The sequence below is a fragment of the Mustela lutreola genome, chromosome 4, assembly GCF_030435805.1.
Source record: "Mustela lutreola isolate mMusLut2 chromosome 4, mMusLut2.pri, whole genome shotgun sequence".
Classification (NCBI taxonomy): Eukaryota; Metazoa; Chordata; class Mammalia; order Carnivora; family Mustelidae; genus Mustela; species Mustela lutreola.
The window spans coordinates 45,975,684-46,000,828 of NC_081293.1; the positions used below are offsets into that span (position 1 = coordinate 45,975,684).

Genomic DNA, 25,145 nt, shown 5'->3' on the forward strand with positions numbered 1-25,145 from the left:
ATATTTTGGGGATGCTAATTTGATTCTTCTACGGAACCTTAAAGCTGCAGTGCTTACAAGTGCACTATTTAGCTCCACCTGTTTTTTATTTTTAGCATTTATATAACCTTAAGTCTCTAAAAACCAATTAAACACCTCCTGATCTCTACTGGGAATTTCCCTAAGTAGTTCTCTACCTCGATGGTAACAGGACTATGATTTCATTTACAACATCTTGCCGGAGAGCATTTTATCAAGAGAGGTGTTAGAAAAATAATGAAATTAATAAACGAGGGCAGAATCAAGATGAGCTCCAGTCTTCTCTGGACACAGTCACAGTCTGGGGTTTGGTTCACAATCAACATTGAGCTGCGTGATCTTAGATGAGCAGTTTGCTTTGTCATGCCACAGTCTGGAGTTTCTCAAGAAAGGGTTATTGTGTCAGGCCAATGTGTCTAAGTCCTACACCAACAATGCAGGCTTCTAAAGGGAGTAAGTATTTCTATTAAAGTGGTAGATATAAATGAAAACCCGTCTTTGCTTAGGTAAAATTCTGATTTTGTCTATTTTAATTCAGTTTTACCTTCCTCAAATACTAAAGTCACCCATATTATGACCCCTGATTTTGCCATTCCAACAGCTAGACTAAAAGCATCCCACATACACTCCAGAGCTCAACCACCACCCTCTGCTGCCAGGCCTCTCGGAGGGCCTGCCTCCGGTGCCAGCCACCAGTGGCTTACCGACAGTGTTTATGGGATCCCGTCAGGGTCTCGATCACAAAGCACTCGCCATCATTGAGACAGTATGCGAGGTCCTTGTCTCGGCAGGGTTTGAAGTGCTCAGACCGCTCCGTGGAATATGTCGTTGTATCTGTCAAAAGAAACACAGACAGAACCACTGTCAGCAGCACAGTCGGTCACCCCAGGTCAATCAAAACCCTGGCCAGGATCTGTGCACTGAGGATTCTTTTTTTTTTTTTTTTTTTTTTTTTTTTTTTAAGATTTTATTTATTTATTTGACAGACAGAATCACAAGTAGGCAGAGAGGCAGGCAGAGAGAGAGAAGGAAGCAGGCTTCCTGTTTAGCAGAGAGCCTGATGCGGGGTTCGATCCCAGGCCCCTGGGATTATGACCTGAGCCCAAGGCAGAGGCTTTAAGCCACTGAGCCACCAGGTGCCCTGCACTGAGGACTTCTACGCGCTGACCCTTCACCTCTAGAGAGAGAGAGCATAGACCCTCCACTGGACTGAAGAAATGCAGCTGGATATGACATTTCATGACCTAATGGTGTGTGCTCCCATAAACTCACAGGGTAAAACATAATCACAATGAGATGGTACCAACAGGTGTGCCTGTGGGAGGGGATTAGGTCATGAATGGGATTAGTACTCTTCTAACAGTGCCCCAGAAACCTCTGTCGCCCATTGCAGTCATAAGAAGATAGTACTCTATGAGCCAAGAAGTCCTCTCCACACACACAGACACTCAATCTCCAGGCACCTAGATCTTGGACTTCCCAGCTTCTAAAACTGTGAGAAATAAATTTCTGTGTTTATGAGCTACCCAATCTGTTAAAACAGCCCCGGCTGACTACGACAAGCATTGTATTCAGTTTTCTAAATTTCTCCACTACATTTTAGCAATTGGAATCACTCTATAAGCCCCTACCGAGGACACGGTAACAGTAAAAGTGGAATGATTCTGCAGTCAAACACCTCAATCCCGCTTTCGTTCACTCAGTTTTTAACAAACATGTTGCATGAAAGATTGAAAAAGGATCTCCTTCCCTTGATTGTTGCCAAATGTCATTAAACATCTGATCAATGCATATTGCGACTGTTCTGTGGAAACCAATGTCAGTTTCTAAGCGTTTTTTGTTTTTAGTTACATTTCTAATAGGCTAAGAGCTGAACAAATTAGTCTACTTTTTTCCCCCTTTTCTTATGTAATTGAAATGCAAATATTCCAAATTCTGAAACAGAATCTCAAATGTGAAGAATATTTCTGGCATATACCTAACGGAAACAAATTACTGTCATTTTTAAGCATTATTTTAAACATTTGCTTTAAAATCATAATTACTAAAATTTTTAAATTAGGCTGTATGTCTGCATCCTTTTCCTAAATATGAAACTAGCCATAAGTATGTCCTGTCTACTAGATACAGACTCTGTTATCACACGCACATATTTTATTCTCACAGTTTTAAGCAACTCAAGTATTAGCACCAATTCCACTGCCACATTGGAGAAAAAATATATTTAAAAAGTCAAAGAGGGGGGCATCTGGAAGGCATAGTCAGTCACGTGTTCAACTCTTGATTTCAGCTCAGCTCATGATCTCAGGGTGATGAGATCAAGTCCAGAGCCGGGCTCGGTGGGGAGTCTGCTTGAGATGCTCTCTCGCCTCTCCTTCTCCCTGTCCCTGCTCATACTCTCTCCCTCTCTTCTTCTCTCTCAAATAAACAAACATTTAAAAAATAAAATAAAATAAAAAGTCAAAGGTGAATAAATGATTCTGTATTCAAGCTCCTTTAATTCCCTTTTTCGGATCTAGATTAATAATAATGTTCATAGTGTGGATTCTTATAACCAACCAGCTGAGTAACTGGAAGCCACTGGAAGCCTCTCTTCCTGTTCATTAACCAAACTGAGGGGAAAGTGACTGCCCTAAAGCGAAATACACTCATACCCTTCCCACATCTTAGAATCCTCAGCGGTCCTCCATCCCCATAAGAATAACTCCAAATTCCTCAGAGACTCACATAAACCAGTGGCATTTTGCCCTCTGGTGTCACCTTGTGAGCTAAGACACACAACTTCATTACTGATTATTTTTCTTTTTCTCCAAACACCAGGAGCTGTCACATTGCTCCTTCTTCCTGGGCCATCTTTCTCTTTGCTGGAAGACAACTAGAAATCCTTCAAAGTTTACATCATTTTCCCATTGTGTCTCAAGAACACCTTTTACCACTCACATCACTGCTTCAACATTCAATGCTGCAAGTAGCCATTTGTTCACATGTTTATCTGTTTCTTTAGTCTGTGTGTTTCCTTAAGGTCAGAGGTGGAGCCTTGAATCACAATGGGTGTTCAGGAAAAAATGTCTTTAATAAATCTGGATCACTCTAACACTGCTAACACTTTAAATGCCCTTGGTAAAAGATATGATCGTTAAAGACATCATCACAATCATATAAGAGTTAATGCATATCGCACAACAAGTTAGATATAATTTCACACCAATATTACCATTTTAGTATATCTACTTTAATATTGAGGAATATTGGAAAAACACACCTTGTTCTCAGATTCATAGAAGTCTTCACTTATACACTGCTCATATAATTTGGGCATCAAAACAGCCCACATCGAATATCCTCTTTTTTTGGTGGTATAACAGAAACTTATTTTTCCACTTCAAAATATCTATCTATTAATACTTTGGCACAAAATAAAGGCTCTGCAAAACAGACACATTTTCTGTTTTCCAGGAGATCTCCTCTACAGAGAAGATCCGTTATGAAGACAATTTGCAATACAGAATCAATCTCTCTTTCTACTGGAAATATTTAAAATTCAAGAGCTCTGAGCAAAATATTCAATATGAAACACCACACAGTTGATTGCTACCCTGACCGCTGAAGTATATTAACTCATGATCAGTTAGTTTTCCTTTAATTTCTTATTATCCATTTATTGATATTCACTGATAATTCCTCTAAGAACAGCTTTTCATTAACATAACCTACAGCATAAAAAGTGAGATCCTTATTTTACAATCAGTGGTTTTAACAAGCTACAGACTCCAAGAGCAATACAATGGCAAAGCAATTACAATCAATTAGTTTTCATCTGACAAATGCTGTCTCCAGCGATTACCTCCCCATTCTACCAATAGCCTTCCCCATCATGTTATTGTCTATTAGCACATTTCGGTGTATCAGAAGCCCAAGTAAATGCCTCTGCAAAAGTTCGAGGTGAGAGAATACAGAAATGTCAGGCTTAACATGTACTCAGGTTTTCTATTTCCATAGCTTAGAGAATCTAAAACTTAACACAAATACACATGTTTATCCCTTATAATGACTTGACTGGATTCAAGGAAACACCACCGTTGAGTATTTTTAACATCTTTTTTTTTTTTTTTAAGATTTTGTTCATTTATTTGGCAGACAGAGATCACAAGTAGGCAGAGAAGCAGGCAGAGAGAGAGGGGGAAGCAGGCTCCCTGCTGAGCAGAGAGTCTGAAGCAGGGCTTTGATCCCAGGACTCTGGGATCATGACCTGAGCCGAAGGCAGAGGCTTTAGCCCACTGAGCCACCCAGGCTCTTTTTTAACATCTTAATTTTTAACATCTTAATACAATAAACAGTAACAGAATGCTAAGCTTACTCCTTCTATAAGTAGACTGCAATCATCAATAAATTTGAAACCTTAGAATTTACCTAAACACTTTACTACACAGTGTCCATTTATCACTCACCTAAAATCACAAGGGATTGGGCAAAGTAAATAATATTCACTGTGGTAAAAGTTTACACTTGTAAGGCATCATGCCAAATATGTCAATGGAAAGACAGAAAAATTTCTTAATGGAATTACTAGGCCATTATACTAACTCTCAGACCACCTACCCACTATTGTAAAGTAGTAAATAAGGTAAGAAAGTAAACTGTGCCTGACCTAGTGATTATTAGGCTTTTTATCACTCATGACCAAGCTCAGCCCACCAAAGAGACAACAATAATTTTAGATGACACCCTCCAATATCTGCATATCTACTTACCAGTGCATGTATGTATATATTTGGTTAATTGTCTTACATATAAAATATACTACAAACATCTAAAATAGAACATAAATGCAACTGAGATAACAATAAAGTATGAGGTACACCTCTTCATTACCTTTTTGTGCCTGAAAGTGACCCCACAGGATTTGAAGTGTCCAGGTGAGTATTTTGTTCTAAAGAGGAAATAGGGGACATTTGAAAGGATGACATAATGTATGTGATCTAACTCCAAGCTATCATGACCTTAAATAACCTTGGGACGCTTTAACAATCAGGTATGGAGCTCTCATGGTAAACTTATCACGAAACCTGTTTATATACTTAAGACTGATTCACTTTTACTAGAGTCTAGTACACTAAACTGACCACAATATATGCTACTATTTTGTTATGTATTTAAAATTCAAAGGGCATCTTCTGTTTCTAGGAATATAACCTGATAAACAAATTTCTTATAGAGGTTTTGTCTTCAAAAAAATCACATGGATTAAGTCTCAGGTAAGTAAACAAGGAGAAGCCTACCATTCCCATGAATTCCCATTTGTTTATTCAAGAGTAACTCCTTCCCAGATATCATTCACTTCTCTGCATCAGCCCAGGGATCTCCCCTCTGACCAGGCCATGAGCTCCTGGGGGACAGAGAGGATATTCTCATCTCTGATCGAAGGTCTTATGGACGGCCTGACACAGAGGTGAACACAACAGGTGTTTATAGAAGAATGATCTTCTTATACGAGCATTTTTCTAAATGTCCTATACTGAAAACCATGCAGGTTTTTCATAAAAGAAAAACTCCCTATGAGTACATGTTTAGAAGTTAGGACTCAAGAAGAGCTTCAGAGGCAATTTAGGTAAAGTGTATAGAAATTGATGAGAGGAGGGGAAAAGACGAAGTCCATGGGAAGAGGGGATGGGAGGAGAGAAAGAAGGAGGGATGATATTCGGAAAGAGAGGACAAAGGAATGTTAAGCTTCAGATGAACAGAGATGGTGCTAAGGACGGACCTTCCAAGCACCATGACCAAAGTTAAGGTCTCAGGCCAAGAAAGCCTAGTTGCTGTCATGAGGAACTAGTACCTATTCACTTGAGACCACAGGGGCTGTACAATTATCCAGACCACTCATCTGGCACTTGTTATATGTCATTTAATGTGTTTTCTTATATTTTTTATGGGTTTTGGTCTCTATCCCAAGGGAGGTCAGGGAGAGTGCTTTGCTTTCAAGTTTTGTATTCTTTCCACACCATGTAGCATACATAGTAAGCAATCAGTACAGTAATTAAACGCACAGTGGGAAGTGGTGGTGGTTAATTCATTAAAGGAAAAAATGGGAAGAAAATGTAAGGCCGGGAAACAGAAATCCCTGCAGATTTTGCAATGAAAGTTAATTTTTTCATGAATTAAAACAATGACTGGTTTTCCCCCTTAAGTACTAAGTTGAACCTGAATATTACTTATTGAGGCTTTCTTTGTTGCCAGCACAACACTGCACACTGTGGGAGCACAGATTTTGTTGCAGGAACAAGGCGCTAAATAGACTATTACAGATAATAATTGCAGTAGATAATCAAAATAAAGGGAGAGCCTAATTCAGGCTATAGTTATCTCTGAAGGCTTCCCAAAGGGCTGGCACTGGAGCTGGGTCGTGAGTGGGCAAGATTTCATCGGCATGGGGAAAGGAATTCTGGATAGGAAGAACACGAGAGCACCTCAGGAAGGAAAATGATCACACGCAGCATAAACCCCAGATCCACTCCACGCACTCCCGGTTTGCAAATGTCAGAGTCATCGACCAGTTTCTTCCTTCTCCCCACTGAGTTCATGAGAATTCTCTGAGACAAGTTAAGACGCAGTCTAAAAGCTTTTAGGATTAGCAAAACACCTTTACAGGCCAGCACCCATTTAAATATGGTCATGAACTCCAGCAGACTCCTCCATTCCATGGGAGTGGTATAACTGAAACCTACCACCATACATTACCATTCCCAGTTGAATCTGCCATTTTTCAGGTACCCAGTAAGGAGCACTGGCAGGAGACTGACTTATAAAATATTTAACGGTTAAGGAAAATCGCAAGAAGAATGCAGTAGTGTTTGAAAGGGAAACCAAGCACTCCTCAGCTGGCAGGAGGCAAAGATAGCTTTCTTCCTGCTGCCAGAGACCAGACATCGTTCACTCTGCAGGCATGGGAGAAATGGGGAACGTGGGGCAAGGAATCTATCAGTTCCATTGACTCATGGGGCTGCTGTGAGAACTGACAGCTCCTGATATATCCCAGAGCCATCTACTCCCACAGCAATTGTAGAAAGGACCCTTCTTAAATTTGCATGACATACCTGCCTCCCTACAGTCTGAAATCTTGCTTCTAAAGACTACACCAGTTTAAATAAGCCTGCACGAGACATAGCTCGTTCGATAGAAATGCATTTATTTGGAAATTGCAGAGTTTATCCTCCAGCTGAATCTATTTCCTTCTACCTGATGCATACACATGCCTAGACAAACTGAATTCAGCGATAACAGTTAGAATGGCAGCTACTGTCACAGGAGTCCTTGTCTTGTCACAAACCCTTGGGCGGCTTCTAGGTACTATGCTACATGCTTCCTAGATACCATCTCTGCTCCCCATGTGGTTCACTGAAATGGTCCCGTCTATGTCACTAGGCGTCTCTAAACCCACTGGATGGATGTTTGCACATTTTTTTCTCACCTTGTTTGAACTCTCAGAAGCACCTGTACTCAGCCACTCCCCCCTTTGGGAAAAACCTTTCATTGGCTCCTATATTATCACCGAATGTTGATTTTCCTCCTGCTTTTCAGCAGCATCAGCATCACCTGTCAAGTTCATGAGCCCCATTCCAAACTTAGTGCACAAGAAACCAGAAGTGAGTGGTGGGATGCTCGGTTAACAAGCTTTCCAGATAATTCTCTGAGAACCAGCTGCTTTGGTGCATCCTATTGCCAACATGCTGGTAACTCTCATAGATAGACCTTCAGCCTACTGCTGTTTATGAGCTCAATAGGCCCGCCTTTCCCTTCCTGATGGACATCACAAAGGCACCTAGCAATAAACCTATAGAAAGCCCAAGTCTTACTCTTCCTCCACAAACTGATTCTCGAACTCAAGTAACCACACCATTGATCCTGTTGGCTGCTCCAGCTCTGGACAGATTTATTCTGATTAATCCTGTCCTTTCCATACTACTTATTAAATACTTTCAACATTACCTCTGTGCATACTTGGCAGGCAAGAGATTTGAATCTGGGAGAAAGTTCTTGAGTAAACAAACATATAAATGTTTATTAAAGATACATGACTATTTACTTTTCCTTTGGGAAAAAAAAAAAAAAAAACTGATCTTCATCAGTCAGCCTTGGGGCCATTCCCATCATGATCATAGATATTTTTTTAAAAATATGTCTTTATTTATTTGAGAGAGAGAAAGAGAAAGAGTACATAACCATGGTGGGGGTTGGGATGGGGTGGTGGTGAGTAGGGGCAGAGGAAGAAGAAAATCTCAAGCAAACTCCATGCTGAACATGGAGCCCACCACGGGGCTCTATCCCACAACCCTGAGATTGTGATCTGAACAGAAACTAAGAATTGGACATTTAAGTGACTGTGCTACCCAGGCACACCAAACACAGATTTTTTTTTTTAATCATTTATCTCTAAACACACTATTACAGCTATGGAGCTACAAGGGGGTGCTTACCTTATCATGCTGAAGGTACGTGTGTGATGGTGGTGTGAGATGAATATAAGAGGGAAAGAAGAAAGTGAAGTCCCAGGGAGTCTTCTATGTTGGACACATGTGGGAAAACGAATGAGGAAGTGTTTTGTGATTGTGTATAATGAGAACATGATGGGAGTTGTAGGTGGCTCAAGTGTGCTTGTGCTTTCAAGGTGAGTGTGTCACCTGTGGACTTGCAGAAGCCTCACAGTAGAGCTCAGGCAGATGGGATGGGAAGATGTTGCAAGGGGGATTTTCACCCACTCTATGCCATGTAAAGGTGCGTCTGGGAAGTACAGAGTCACAGAGAACAGAACATTGTCCCCAGCATGGACAGCAGTCCCATTTTGAAAGGCATTCTTGTGGAGGAAATCCAATCCTAAAAAGGAAATCAAATCCCAATAAAAAGTTGCTTTGGGAACATAGTGTGGAATGGAGAGCTGAGGGATTCAGATCTAAAATGGCATCTGATTAAAATGCCTTGATGCACCTGACTTAGAAGATAGGCAGGGACATGAATGAAGTGTGTTAGTTGAAGTCTCTATGCTGGAGAAGCTCGAAAGGCCTCACCCAAATAACCTCAGCACTCATCTTTCCTTCAAAATTCAAGACTAGCCAGTCACCTACAAAGGGTCATAGTCTTTCCTCAGCTGTCAGTATTGGATTTCATATGCAGTTATAATGCCATTTCTAATTTCCAATGCTGCTGCTCATGTGTAAGTAAGGGGATGTCTGAAACAGTGGAAAGTGGTCCCTCTAGCAGCCAGACTGTGATGTTTCCAAATAAGCACATGATAGTACTATGTGACTTTATTTGGGACCGGACAGAAGACAAGGTCCTTTTGCAAAAATAAATAAATAAATAAATCTACTTATATGCCCTCTCTTTGGACCAGTGTGAAGAGATGCTTTTGTGTCCATGATAAGCTCTCCTATGGACTTCTTACATCCTGGATTTTTAAGCTACTTATTTGTGGTAATGTACTCCTGCTTTCCTGAGCCTGTGGGGTCATAAGCTCACAGTTCAAATTACCTGGTAAGACTGTTTGACTAGAAGAAATGAAGTCTCTATGGGGATATTAAGAAGTTTCATCTCTAATAGGTGAAAGTCTGTATTTTAGGGTTGGTGTGAGGGTATCATCCTAGTCCATGTGGGTGGCCATGACAGAATACCATAGACTAAGGATTACAAACAACAGAAATCTGTTCCTGATGATTCTAGAGTCTGGGAAGTCCAAGATCAGGGTGGTAGCAAGTTTGATGTCTGGTGAGGGCTTCTTGGTTCACCGGTGGCTGACTTCTTGCTATGTCCTTACATGGGGATGGGAGGTGAGGGAGCTCTCTGGAGTCTCTCTGATAAGAATGCTAGGTCCATTTAGGAGACATTCACCCTCATGATATAATCACCCCCAAAAGACTCCACTTCCTAATACTATTATTGGGTGTTACTGTTCAACATATGAATTTGAGGGGATACAACCATTCAGCCTATAGCATATTTTCACTCAATAAATATTTATTGAGTAATTATTGGGCAATTGGTGATGGGCTATTTACTAGGAACACCCAACACCACACACACACACACACACACACACACACACCCTAAATAAGGAAAAAAATCATATTCCCATCTTCCAGAAACCAGAAACTATAAGACAAACAGATGAAAAGAATAACAAATGTTATTATTTTTCATGGTGAATCAGAATTGTCTCGAAGCTGAGATTCATTTTTGTTAGCTTTGATAAATCAGCTCAAAGCCTGGGCTTCCCAGACCTTTGTGTCATCTGTGGTTCAAGGCTCTCTGTAGCCATCAAAATTTCTCTACTTAAAAGAATGAAAGACAAAGAGAGTACCTCTAGGGGACTAGGAGCTTGTTCCGAGAGGGGGACGCACCCAGGAGAAGAGTCTTGCCCTTGGCAAAAGGACCTGAAGGGTTCTGTAGAGAAGACAAATATTGAATGGGAATGTAGCCTTGGTGGAATGTTTCATTGTCTCATAACATGAGCTCTGAATGAAATCTAGAGCTCACTATGAAAATGTGGAGTACAGGGTGCCCCGCATAGAGAGGAGAGTGTGCAAAGGCCTCAGGGAACTTGCACATGGATCATGTGAATAACTCTGGCCTATGTCCTGACAAAAGGTGGTAGGTAATGGATATGAGATGATGACAGAGACAGACGGGCTGGGAAACGTTTTGTTCTTCATCATAAAAGCCAGGAAGAGCTACTACTGAATGATTTTCCAGAAGGAAATGACTGATCTTTATGTATTTTTGCACAATTGTGTAAACTGACTGTAATGTGGATAACTCATTTTAGGGCAGCAATCATACATGTAGGCAAGCCTACATAGCATATTCTAAGTGAGATAACAGGGGAAGAAGTCGTGGATTCAAGAGAGACTTACCAAGTAGAATTGCCAGTATTTGGCGATTTGGAAGGTGGAGTAGTATGGCTATTAGGCTAATCTTAACTCTTTGGTATCTGAATTAATACTGAGGAAGTTTGGGAACTCTGGTGCAGGGCATCTTTGATGCCATGGAGAGACATCATTCAGGTTGATTTGAGCACTGGTTATCTACCAACTAGAATAACACATCTGTAATATTTTAATAGTTAATACAATTAATGAAGCAAACTGCTGTATATAGGACCTTCTCATGGTCTAAATCGGTCTTTAGCTGTCTTGGTTTTAACAACTAAAACTAGACAATCTTAGGATAAACAGAAACCTTCGAAGTCCAAATGTGATGATAATGCTTGAATAAACCTATTATTCAGATTTAAAGATTATCTTCATTTTGCAGAAGAGAAGCTGGTCCCTCTAGGGACCAAGGAATCTTCTTAGGATTTCACAGTTACATAATGGAAAGGCAGGAATTACACCCAGAGAACCCCAACTCCCATTCTTCAGCATTCTACAATTCCACCTGCTCTGAGTCTTGGACTCTTTTAAGGTGTGTGTATTGAAACCTCTTCTTGCCAAATTCCATTAGTCAGTGACTATTATGGGTAAATGGAAGAGCAATCAGAAAGTGCTATTTTTCAATAACCCATTCAGGTTCTCACCCATCCACCCCACGCCCATCGATCCAGCACACAATGAAACACTGAGTAAAGTAGGTACTGGGAGAAGATAGATGGGTACAAAAACTAAAACAAAGACAGTGCTCAACACTGGGAATTTCTATTACTGCCTCTTTCAAATTTCCCTTTCATGCTATTATGGCTTTGAAATAATGTCTAAACATTGACATGATTCTCCAAATTTCTTCATAAAAATGAACATCATTCACTTCACGAATTTAAAATCTTATTTTTTTTTCCCCTAATACTTCTGGCTTTTACTGAGATCCTTTATTTCCCTGTTCAGAGATTCAAGCACTTCCTTCTCTATACGGGTCATGAGAAAGGCATGGCCATGGCAACCATATGGACATTGTGGGCCTGCCTCTGAACCCCTGCTTATGCATTTGCTCACCCTGTCAAATGTCTGAAGAGAGTTCAAAGAGATAGCAGCTCTATCAGCAGTGGCTTGGAGCTCCATGGTCATAGCTACGTAAGAAGGACTTGGAGAATGGACGGAGGTGGGAACTAGACCCACCTTAATGTTGCTTTGCACAGAAAATGTGTTTCTACTTCTACTGTGTGCTGAATTGGGATCCTTCAAGAGACTGAGTTTATAACCACCCTTCTACTCTGTTTCTGTGAGTCTGGCTTCTTCACATTCCACATTGAGGTGAGATCATAGCGTTCCTGTCTTTCTGTCTAAGTTATTTTTGCCTAGCATTATCCCTTCAATCCTGACTCCTATTCCAGTCACCACCTCCCATCATTCCTGGGTATTTTGTCTACAATTCTAAGTGTGAAGAAAAGTCAGTTAAGATAAATTTCCCAAAGAAAATGTAGGATACTTTAAGAAGTTCTTATTGCTGGCTGAGAACAAAAATTATGAAAATTGTATTAAAGACTAGAAAACACTAACACATGGTTCTTCGAGTACAGGGACTATGTCTCCAAGCTGTCTTATATCTGCAGCCCCCATCTTAGCTAGCAGATTGCTAGATACACAAGAGAAGATAAAGAAATGTTAAATGAAGTGAGACAGATACAAATTCCTGGAAAGCATGGCAATGAGAAGCTTGCTCAAGAAGGAAAGGAAATGCAAACATGCAAACAAAGTATCAGGATCACAAAAATAGGAAGGGACAGCAAAAACACACTAAAAGTCAAAAGAGTCTCTGGAAATATAACACTTGAACTTCAACATATCTACACTTAAAAAAAAAAAAAAGTGGGAGGAAAGAGAAAAAAAAAATAAAAAGCACTGATTAAATGTACAGGAAATCAATAATGCAGCGTTAACCCCTAAATGCCACATCTGTTTAAAACAGACAAACTAAAATTCATTTGGTCAGTAGGCCATTTATCATTTTAACAATTCTCAGGTCTTAGGAATATACCAATCACATTATAAAACAATTACGTTTTCCCCACATCTCCTACACATCATTCATTTCACTGACTTACAAAGTCTCATCCTCTTACCCTGGTCATCCACTTAGTGACATGGTAGGGTATAAGCCAAGAACAAGGGGAAGCCTTATTTCTTAGTCCCACATTGGAACTCAGTGCTGTTACCTCTGTATGTGGGATCAAGTCTGGGTAGGCACAATAGCCAACCTAATGTTCTGCAATATCTACCTGCAAGTTGGGGTTTGCATTTCAACTTTGCTACTTATTGGCATTTTGAACATGAGTACACATGAAAGCCTATAATTCATGAAGTTTCCTAAAGCCTAAATGAGAAAAATCATCATTGTTCGAGAGGCAATCTTGCCAAGAACTGGGCGCCAAGCACTTTTTCCCCTTTTACTATGTAAGTCAACATAATAGTATTTATTAAGCATTCAGTTCATCAGTATCTCTGTATAATGCCAGTTAAAATCATCTGTTAATTTGAAAATCTATCATTGAACATTGCCTCTAAGACTCTTAAGTAAAATCCTAATACCTGGGGTAGAACTGAGGAACTCAGTAAGTACCAAGATCATAAGGCACGTTGGCTTGTTCCCAAGAACTACCAGGTATTGGTGACTGTCAGGTGCCCGGTCCATTCTGCTAAGTACCTCACAGAGGAGGAAGGTGGCAAACATACCCACAGCACCCAAAGTATGTGGTTTTCTCAGCACTTGTTTGGAGACTGGCTAGGGCTATAGGATTTCAAATATAAAGATGTTCCTGTCAGGACAGCTTGTAGGTTTCCCATTTGTTATCAAGAGACAAGATTAGTAAAGAGTAAAATGCCTCCCTTCATTACCAGAAACATGATAATGTCACAAGTGTACAGCCTGCGGGGATGTCTCAGTGGCTCAGTGGGTTAGGCATCTGCCTTGGGCTCAGGTCATGCCTTCGGCTCAGGTCCACATTAGGCTCCCTGCTCAGCGGGGAGTCTACTTCTCCTTCTGTCTGCTGCTCCCCTTACTTTTGCTCTTTCTCTCTCTCTCTTGCTGTCTCTCTCTCTGTCAAATAAATAAATAAAATCTTAAAAAAAAGTAGCAAGTGTACAGCCTGCAACTTTATTATCTCTTTAACCTCAGGACAATAATTGAGACCTTTCTGCATTATTCTTCAAAAGGTTTTGTTTATGTTTTTGTCTTTTGCCAGGAAAGGAGCAACTCATGTTTCATTCAGTCATCACTGTCTTACTAATCTGTGGAAATGTACACAAAAGATGTATGGTTAGAATTCACATGGCAGCAAGGAAAGATCTATCGATCTTGTTTGACTCTTGAATCAACAATGTCCACCTGCTTTTTAGCAGGTTTAATCTTTTTTTTTTAATTTAAAATTTTATCTATAAAATGTGATTATAATTTTACTTATTACTCATTTTCATAACCCATTATTGATTTCTAGTAAATATTCATTTTATCTTATGTCTTTTCTTCTTTAAGTCTTTCCATTTGATTAGAAACTTCTCTAGAGAATACACACACACACACACACACACACACACACACACACACCAAACACATGAAAGAATGTTCAACAGCATTAGTCATTATGGAAATAAAAATCAAAACTGTAGTGAAGGGGTACCTGGGTGGCTCAGTGGATTAAAGCCTCTGCCTTCTGCTCAGGTCATGATCCCAGGGTCCTGGGATCAAACCCTGCATCGGGCTCTCTGCTCAGCAGGGAGCCTGCTTCCTTTCCTCTCTCTCGGCCTGCCTCTCTGCCTACTTGAGATCTCTGTCAAATGAATAAATAAAATCTTAAAAAAAAAATTGTAGTGAAATACCACTTCATACCCACCAGAATGGACAAAAATGACTGTTGGCAAAGAGAATGTGGAGAAGCTGGAAACCTCATACTCTGCTAGTAGTATAAAATGGTGCAGATGCATTGGAAAACAGTTTGGTGATTTCTCAAAATGTTAAACAGAGGTAGCATATGAACCAGCAAGTCCGCTCTTAGGTGTATAACCCAAGAGATATGAAAACAAATTTTCATGTAAAAAAACAAATATTCAGACTTATATATGAATGTTCATAGAAGAGATTTTTGCAGACAAAATATGGAAGCATCAATGGAAACATGTGGTATATCCAGACAGTGGGATATTGCTCACCAATAAAAGTAAGAAAGTACTGATTATATGCCACAGCATAGATGAAACTTAAAAGCATTATGCTTGGTGGAAAAAGCTAGACATAAGGGTATATCCTATGATTCTATTTATATGAAATGTCTAGAATGGGCAAATCCATGGAAACACAATGTAAATCAGTGGTTGCAGAGGGTGAGAGAAGTGAAAACTTTCCTTCCCTGTCTTTCAACCTTGGTTTTTTCACATTCCCTCTTTTGTATTTCCAGTTTATTAATAGGTAAAAGGGGGACATATATGGTTCCTATTTAGATTCTGCAAAAAGTAATCACTGTCAATTTCATGTTATGCCTTTGAGAGAAAGGGAACACACATTGCAAACCATTAGAAAAAAAGAAGGAAAACCCATCGTGTACTTCCCCAAAGCTCCTTGCATTATTGACAAAACTTTACTCCCAGACCTCTGTTTCAGAACAAATATTGTTTTGAGAAAATTGGTCCATTCTCTGTGCCTGTTGGAAAGCAATTAAAGCTGAAATCAAATAACTATAATCATCTGTTCATTTCCGACCCTTATCTCTCCATTTGCAGAAAGAGCTGCTATGTATTAAAGTGTTTGTGGATCATTCAATAATTTAGGTACTAGGGAAAAATGGTGGTTTTTAAAATCAGTGCTGAGACAATTGGGGATTTTTAACAGAAATTCCAAATAAGGCACAGATAAGAGGCTAGCAACCCTTCCAATTTTGCTTCTCTAAGGATGGAACATAGGATTCCCCCTCCTTCTGCATTGGCTTGTTTCCCAATCAGCACTACAAAGTAGAAACATAATCACCCAAAGTAACACCTTAAGATTTGGCAAAGCAGGAATATTCTGTGTCTTTTCCACACTGGGACTCCATGTCTTCTCTTCTTCCTGGTGTGACATTTTCTTGTACACACCTAGTAACATCCACTTTCATCCCCCCTGGCTGATGAGCCTTAACAAAGAATCAGATTTAGTTCATACAGAACAGGAGTCAGGAAACTGGTCCATGGGCCAAGTCTGACCTACAACCTGTTTTTGCAAATAAAATTGTACCAGAAGACAGCTAAATTCATTTGCATGGCTACTTTTGGTTAAGTAGTTGTGACAGAGACCCCATGACCTACAAATCCTAAAGTATTTACTCTCTGACCCTTTACAGAGGAAGTCTGCTAACTTCTTTTTTTTTTCTTTAAGGTTTTTTTAATTTATTTATTTGACAGACAGAGATCACAAGTAGGCAGAGAGGCAGGCAGAGAGAGAGGAAGGGAGGCAGGCTCCCTGCTGAGCAGAGAGCCTGATGTGGGGCTGGATCCCAGGACCCCCCGATCATGACCTGAGCCGAAGGCAGATGCTTAACCCACTGAGCCACCCAGGTGCCCCAGGAAGTCTGCCAAATTCTAATGTAAAAGATTGGGGATGGTAGCTTTCTTCTACATTATATATTAGATATATCTAAACTATCAGAAATGCTTGACATTGATTTAAGTGCTTCGGTGTTGTACATTTCAAATCAAGATGCATATACAGGAGAGGCATAGCCAAAAACTAAGCAGTAGGTTTTGGAGTAACACAGACCCGAATTTGATCCCAGCTCTGATATTAACGTAGAGATATGATCTTGGAGAGGTTACTTAACTTAACCCCTCAGTTTCATTATCTGTAAAATAGGGACCTACCTGTATCAAATAGTGTGATTTTTTGCTGAAAATACAAAAAAACTCAATTCGAAATGGCTTCATTTAGAAGGAAAATAACATCATCTCACTTAACCAGAGGTGGTCCCTGCATTGCTTAATTTAGTAGCTTAATGGATCATCAGGGACCCAGGAATCATTTTACTCAGCTATCACTGGCTTTATCCTTAAGCAAAGTTCCCTCATCATTGGCAGCCACCATGATTTTAGGCATCCCATCTAGACATAATATTACATAAAACTGCATCACCAGCCCAAATTTTTATTTATTTATTTATTTATTTTGAGAAAGAGAGAAGGAGAGAGGGGGAGAGTGCATGTGCACAAGCAGGAGAGGCAAAGGGGGAGGGAGAGAGAGAATCCCAAGCAGGCTCCACACTCAGCATAGAGCCCAATACAGAGCTTCATCTCACAACACTGAGGTCATGACCTGAGCCAAAATCAAGAGTCGGATGCTTAACTGACTGAGCCATCCAGGAGCCCCCATCTCCTCACTCTTAACCAGTCCGCAGCATGGGGGCTGGCATTCCTCTGAGTGGATTGGGAAACACCTGGCCATGTGGAGAGCAGACGGATTACCAGAAGAAGCCTGGAGTTCAGTAAGAAGGAAAGGTCATGGATGATAAAATGTGAGCAGGTAGCCAACAGTATCGATAAGTTTTTATGAGGATTCAATAAACTAATACAACTAACCCACACAGTTTATGTGTTTAATAAATGTTGGCTCTTCTTTAGGACTGTGATATTATCCATTTGTTGGATTTGCTGGCAATGTCCTTTCAATATGACTACTTTAATATGAAGCAAACTTGAAATAATGCATATTATTCCTTTAGATGACTGAACAGTTTCGAGGATCTAGTGAGTCTGGATGGATACTATCACTCAAACAGACTCCTCCAAATCTCCATCGCAAAACACTCTCATTATTGGTGTCCACCTCATAAGCACTTAAACATCCCCGAGGTCATTCAGTGTAATTAGCTGAAAAGTAAACTTAATCGAGGTCAATGAATGTGTTATTTTCTTAAAAAATCACCCACTGAATGTCTGTAATTAATAAAAAGCAGCTCAAAATTAAGATTCAATGCAGGGTATAAATATGAACCATGAAGTCTTACCTATAGATATTCTGGGCAGGTGTTGGGAAGACCCCAGAAACTCAAATTACAAAGTTATGAAATATTTATTTAAACCTCTCCTACCAACAGAATAAGCACACAAATCCCCCAACCTTAGCTCTGATACAATGATCACACATAATGCAAGAGAAAACGTCCTTAACAGCAGTTAAATGTTGTTAACTGCAGACTTTGGAAATCTCCCCCCGACTCTACACTGAGAGATGTTCTAGGAAAATGCCCCCATGTTGCAATACTCTCCCATTAAACTCTGCCTTCTGAATCCCATCCATTTTCCCACACACAGCACATGATCAGTTAGTTCAGTTGTGCACTTTTCCCTAATCTTCCCACCTGGCATTAACCTTGGCCTCTTCCCTGCGTCCTCGGCATTCTGCTGCTATCTTTATTATAACATGCATCACTCGGTCTTGAGGCCAGCTATTTTTATGGGGCTTTGTTATTCCTGCCTCCCAGATGGGAAGATCGTGAGCTCCCTGAGGGCAGGGGCCAGGATTCACTCATCTTTCTCTCCCATTGTTGCAGACCACCTACCTTAATACAGAAGCAAAGGCAGGAATACATCCTGATCCCAAAACATACCCAAATATGTTCTTTCCATCATATTTTACTGTAAAACTGAAAGCTTCTTTGTAAACAGACTATGTCCCTTATGCAAGCAAGATTTTGAAAAATGAAAACTTATGTTAAAGAACCTGGTTGTTGATCCCTTCTGTGTGATTGCCTATATAAGAAGAAAAACATTCTTTTTTGGTTGTTGGGGTGAGGATCTTGCACAAAATATAAATGTCTATGTTTGCTTCATTCTGTTTCTTGTGAAGACATACATAGCCTTCTAATTTAAAAACTGCCTGAAGAGACTGGATTTTGGCAGTTAGTGTTAGATCACAAAAGTCGGGTTTTTTTTTTTTTTCTATATACGGCCTTCCCAAACATTCAAGATCAAAATCTCACAAATCAATTGCATTAAAGCCATCACAGATAAGAAAAGTGACTGTCCCTGTGATACTGATCTCATGCCAGTTCAGAGATAAGGCAATGTGAATACCTGCCTTTTTTGGCTTACCCATGAAAGGAAAAATCCCTAAAAGCCCAGATGTGATTCCAAATACAACACAAGACTGCTGTGTAAGGTGGTAGATCCCTCGTCAATGCAGGTATGCAAGCACAGGTTGGGCGGGCCACTCATCATGGACATTTGTAGGGATTTCTTCCATAGGGCAGAGAACTGGGCTCGAGAGCCACTAAAGTCCCTTCCAGACATCTGTCTGTGAAAGATCCTCCCTGGGTTTAAGCTGCAAGGAAACCACAGAGTGGCAGAAGAGAAAACCGTTGACTCCTCAGCCCCCTTGTTCCCCATGGCTTCGGCATCCAATAGGCAGGTGGTAATGTCACGATGCTACACAAAGGCAAGGCGTAGGCTTCCAGGCTCAAACACAGCATGTACCAAACACACTGACACAGTGTCTTAGTCAAAAATTAGAGCTGTGAAAGCTGATTAATTTTGCATCCAACTGAAATTCTATTTCACAGCAAAGCAGTTCCCCAGCTGTGAAAGGATGAGCGCTACAGCTCCAAAGAAATCAATGATTCCTCTCTAGTACTTAAAGCATCCTTACGATTCCCTTTGGGTGACAGACAACTTTATAGGAACATTGTTCTGATAAATCAAACCTCAAGCATTCCTACCGGGAGGCAAACAACTGCCCAGAAAACTCATGCACTTCTCGGCCTTAAGTATTTGCAGGGCTCTCTGCCAGCAGGGCAGAGTGGAGGGCAGAGGCGCAGGCCCCTGTCTGCTCTTGCACGCTTTGGGGCCAGCTTGCTGCCTTCTGCCCCGTGGTCAGTGAAGACTACAGGGAGATCACACTGCCCAAATGCTTGCAGGGTTCTCGCGGTGCCGAACAGCAACATGTACACATTCTAGCTCCTATCATGGGGATCGTTTATTTTTAGCCACCTCCACAAATAGGCTGAATGGTTTAGGCAGCTTTTTTTCGAAAAAGTTTTTAAGGAAAAAGTTATGCCAGATAGAGCCATAAAATATAAGAGGAGGAAAAAATGAAAACAAAGAACAAAACGAGGTCTTGGGTGGGGAATGACAAGATTAAAACATTTTCCTTCTTTCAGATGTCTCTAGCCCTTTGGATATGGCAATGAGAATGCAGGTTGGAGGGAGGAATTTAGGAAGCACATGTCACGACTTATTTGACTGTGGAAACCTTTGTTCCTGGGTCCCATTGAAATTTCAGTTCCACAGTGACATAGTTTAGAAAATGCTCAGTTACAATAAAACCCATGGATCTACAGCATCAAGGAATGTTAATTGCGTGGTCTAGAAAGTATCAGAGAACCAAGCCTTTTACACAAGTCAGAAGAAGCAGGTGAAAATAGCATTCAACCTAGTTCCTTTTTTTCATGAAAATAGGGGGGCCTGTCCAATCATCTCAACTTGCATGAGTGCCAGGCCAAGAGGAAGAAGAGAAAGGGGACCATGAGATAGGGGGAGATGCTGGAGACCAAAGCAAGAAGAGACTGACCAAGCCCAACTGGTATTCCTGGGTCCAGGCAGTGGCAGGAGAGGTTTTGCCACATCTTCCCTGGAGCAAAGCTGAATCCCTAGGACAGCAATCAACAGAGATGGGCCTACTTTAAGGGCTGTAAGAATACAGTTGAGTAAGATTCTATTGTACAAGTCTGATCACTGCAGATAATGAGATTACTGTGCAGTAAATACAAAAGTAAGGAAACCACAGACAAGCTTGGGCTGTTGTCCAGTAGAAAACATGGACAAAACCCCTGCAGGGCCCAACCCAGGATGTTTAATGAAGGAGAAGGCAACAGATTCATCCCCTCAATCACATTGGCAGAAGGTTGCCAACAATGCCGTTTTAAGAGAAATACACGTTATGGCAAGAACCTCAATTCTATGATGGTCCTTCAGATGGAATATATTTACACTGAGTTAGGAGACCAGATGGCCAAACATCCAACCACAGTCGATGATCTGGTGCTAGTGACAGGATAACAGAATAGAAAAGCTTTATTTATCAAAAAGCTTCCATGGAATCTGCCTAGAGAAAACTATCCCCGATAGATTAAAAAAACAAAAGAAGAAGAAGAAAGAAAAAAAAAGGGTTTTGTCCAAAAGTATGTATTGCTGTATTATCTATATGAGTGGGAATATTGAAGCCACACACATTTCTAATAATAGCAGAGTTATATAAATTACGCTAGAATCACAAGTTGGGATTTTCTTTGGTTATTAAGAAGTGATGTTATGAAGCATCTGTTGACTGGATTATGAACCTGGTTATAATATAATGTTAGACCAATAAAAAATAAAAATATAAGCATTTTATGTAATTGAGATCATGAAAAATATTAAGGTCAGGAATGACTGAAAAATCAAACACTAAGAACAGTTCCAGTAGGAGTTGTAGAGCTAAACATGGCTGTACTTGACCCGTTTCTTTCCATGCTTTTTCAGAATTTTCTAGTTTTTCTTTTACAAATACCACTTTCTCTTATGAAACAAAATATAAAACAGGTTAGACCAGGAAAGGACTACCTTTAAAGGATGGTGGTAGAACTGAGTTTTCCTATTAAGTTAACTGTTCCTCACTATAGATAAATATTTAGGGAACACTTCCATATGTGGAAAATAATCATAGCCAAATATTTTTATAGCTTTAAAAAAATATCCACAGGAAAGGGGGAGATAGAGAATGAATGGACACTGAGAAAACCATACCTTAGGCACATTCTAGAGGCTAGGTGTGGTTCAGAATAAACGTCTGTGGCTGGGCCACAGGCTAGAGTTATAGATGCCCAGGTCGCACAGGGCCAGAAGCCAAGAGCACAGGTCTCCAGCTTCCTATAATGGGTAGCTCACAGTGAGGCTTTCATGCCCAGCAATCTAGGCTTCTAGAAGTCTGTTTTACCTAATGATATGTAAGGAAATATTTGGAAAGGGATCTAACTGGTCTTGCCATGGTGAAAATGCACATTAGACATTTGGTATGGAAGCCAGAAATGTCATGTAACCTGAGGGGTTACTACGAAGGAATAAAACACATTCTCTTATGTGGTCAATCAATTTAGCCTCATTCTTTTGAGTCATTCTTGATTTGACAAAAGATCATATTTAAAAATGGCTTTGTCTTTGCTCTTGAAATAAATAATATGAACTCTCTTAACAACTGTTCAGGGTGTCTTCTTTTCAATCTGTCCCAAGTTAATACTGTGTCCCTAAAATATAATTTCAGGTCATTTAAAAAAAATCTAAACAAATCACTTACCTTTATTATAGGTGATGGAGACAAAGGAAAGAAAAAAATTACAATAGAAATGCTAATTAACAATACTCCCAGAAAAGGTGACAGTTTTATAGGATAGCATGATGGATATAGAATTAACATAAATTCTTCTCTTAGAGGAATGATTGCATTTTTTTTTTTTTTTAAGAACTTGCTTTCCAGTAGAATGCAGCTCCTCAATAAAGTAGCACCCTGACACCAGCCAAGGAGAAAAGAAGCCACTCTAAAAATACCTCAGTAAAAATGGAAAGAGCTGACATTTCCTTCCACGCTCCTGAAACAGCCGTCTCTGGGACTGCACGGCCCTCAGCTGCCCAGTTCCTTTGTCCTTCACTCTGCTTTATACAGCTATGCTTTGGGGGGCAAGGAAATGGCTCAAATTTTCATTCTACATGAACTTTCTTTCATTTCTTAAGACGGATTAGTTACAAAAAGGCATTACAAACAAGTGCCAGCAACAGAATCTATAGAATTCCAAAAATACACGGTGCTACAGCAATCTTCAAGGATAAATACATTCAAACTTTAAACTCCTGGCTCATCAATTTCTGCTCTGCTCCCACATATTCCCTTCTGGCATCAGCACTTGAATAGGTGTCATCTGTTCTCTCATTTACTCAAATGATTTTTTTTTTTTTTAAATGTGATGATGTGCCAGGCACTCTGAAGAGCTATGTGAGAGTAACTGATGGTTACACATGGTGTAGCTTCCCAAAATCACTCCAAGGCAAGTTACAGGTCCCTAACCCTATACCTATGCTGAGATAAACAGAAATTGAGAAACCCCTCTTTGATCTATTCACAGATTTGACTACAGCCCACAGGACTGGTGGTGTATAAACTATCTTTCCTTGGATTCATAGATTGAAGACAGGTTGGCCAACCAATCAGTAAAAAACTTGGATTTAACTCCTGAGTCTAGAATGCTGTTCTAGCCACTGAGTTATCCCTTGAGGACACACACACACAATAAAAATATCCAAACAGGATCCTAGTCCAAAATGCCAGTGAAAATACTGACCCTTCTCCTTCTGGCAAGTGTCCTCTTCATAAACTTCTAAGTTCAGGAGAAAGATGCTATTATTTACCAAGATGTATTCTTTCTACTACGTTATGGACTGAATTGTGCCCCCTCTCCAAAAAAAAATTACAGATTGAATTTATAACTCCCAATGTAACTATATTTGGGGATATGTCTTTTTAGGAGGTAATTAAGATTAAATGAGGTCATAAGAGTGAGTCCCTACTTCAGCAGGAGTAGTGTTCTTATAAGAAGAAGCATCAGGGGTACTTGGGTAGCTCAGTTGGTTAAGTGTCTGTCTTTGGCTCAGGTCACGATCCCAGGGTCCTGGGATGGAACCCCATGTCAGGTTCCCTGCTCAGTGGGGAACCTGCTTCTCCCTCTCCTTCTGCCCCTCCCCCTGCTTGTGCTCTCTGGCTCTCTCTCTCTGTCAAGAAAATAAATAAAAAATCTTAAAAAAAGAAGAAAAAGAAGAGGAAGAAGAAGAAGAAGTAAAAGAAGAAGAAGAAGAAACATCAGAATGTCTACATACAGAGAATGGGCCATATGAGGAAAGTGGCCATCTTCAAGCCAAGGAGAATCCTCAGGAGAAATTCACCCTGCCAACACTTTGATCTTAGATTTCCAGCTTCCAGGACTGTGAGATAATAAATTTCTGCTGTTTAAGCTACCAAGTCTGTGGTATATGGCCACCCTAGCTGACCAACATACCATATGACAGTGATAGTCCACATGACATATATGTTAGCCTATGTAAGAAAACACATCTAGTATATGCTAGCCATTATGTGAACACAACGAAAGGTACTTGAGGCACCTGTATTTCGTTTGCAGGTACAGCTGAGGCGTAACTGCTTTGAGATCAGGAAGATAAGCGTCCCTAATTCTCCATGATTTACTCAGATCTCTACCTACTCCAAAGCATTTAGGGTCTCATGTCTATAAGAACTTTATAATAGTGAAGGTAATTCATGTTAATGAAGAAAAATGATAGATTTCTTTTTTAAGTGGGATTGTTTTTAATCTCTGCCTTTTTCTTATTTTCTTACTTGAAGCCCCAAGTATCTTCAAGTTAAAAGCTCAGTCTCACTTACTGCTAAAGCAGCTTTTCCTATAAGTGAGTCAGAAATGACATATAGCATACCTGTAGTAAGCCAAGGACATCCACCTGGCCCTTATAATTTCTACTGGTTTACAATTGATGCCCAGGCCATGGGCTGGCTTTATAGTCCACTATTCTAGCCCTATCTGAAGTTTGCTTTTGGGCTGAGAGTCTAAGAGCCCAGGATCCTAAAAATAGGGCACTCTGATTAGCTCCTGTTTATTTCTAACATTATACCCCTTGGATGTTTTCCTATGGACTAGAGTCTTCATTCCAATGAACTAATGATTCAAAGCATCACTTCCTAGCTTTAATACCAGTCTTTACTAATTAATACGTATCAGATAATATACTAAATTGTCTTGAGGGTTACCTTATTTGTTTTAAACAATTTTTTTGAGGTAGTTATAAATATCACCATTTTAAAGAAACAAACAAAAAAATGAAGGCTATAGAGTTTAAGTCACTTGGTAAAATCATAAATTAAATGTGATAAGAGATTTAGGATACTGGCCAAAATGAAGTAACATGGAACAGATTTACCCTTCTGTCTAAGATAACTATAAAAAAAAAAGATAAATATACATAAAACAATGTTGATCAAGACTTTATATATCTGGGCAAAGAAGGTAAATGATCACTGGAATTGGGAAATCAAATGCCAGATGAAAATTCCAAGTCTGAGATAAATGGATGGAACTAAAGATAGATTAACCATTT

At 40.0% G+C, this 25,145-nt stretch overlaps 1 protein-coding gene across 10 annotated transcripts in view; it reads right to left on the reverse strand.

Annotated features, from left to right (window-relative positions):
- The window catches only part of NRG3 (neuregulin 3), a 1,065,137-nt gene that overhangs the window by 597,959 nt on the left and 442,033 nt on the right, over positions 1-25,145 (reverse strand). For all 10 annotated transcript variants that reach the window (XM_059169747.1, XM_059169746.1, XM_059169738.1 and 7 more), the window contains exon 2: positions 723-852. In XM_059169747.1, coding sequence (XP_059025730.1) covers positions 723-852 — 130 coding nt within the window. The remainder of the gene's footprint in view (positions 1-722; positions 853-25,145) is intronic.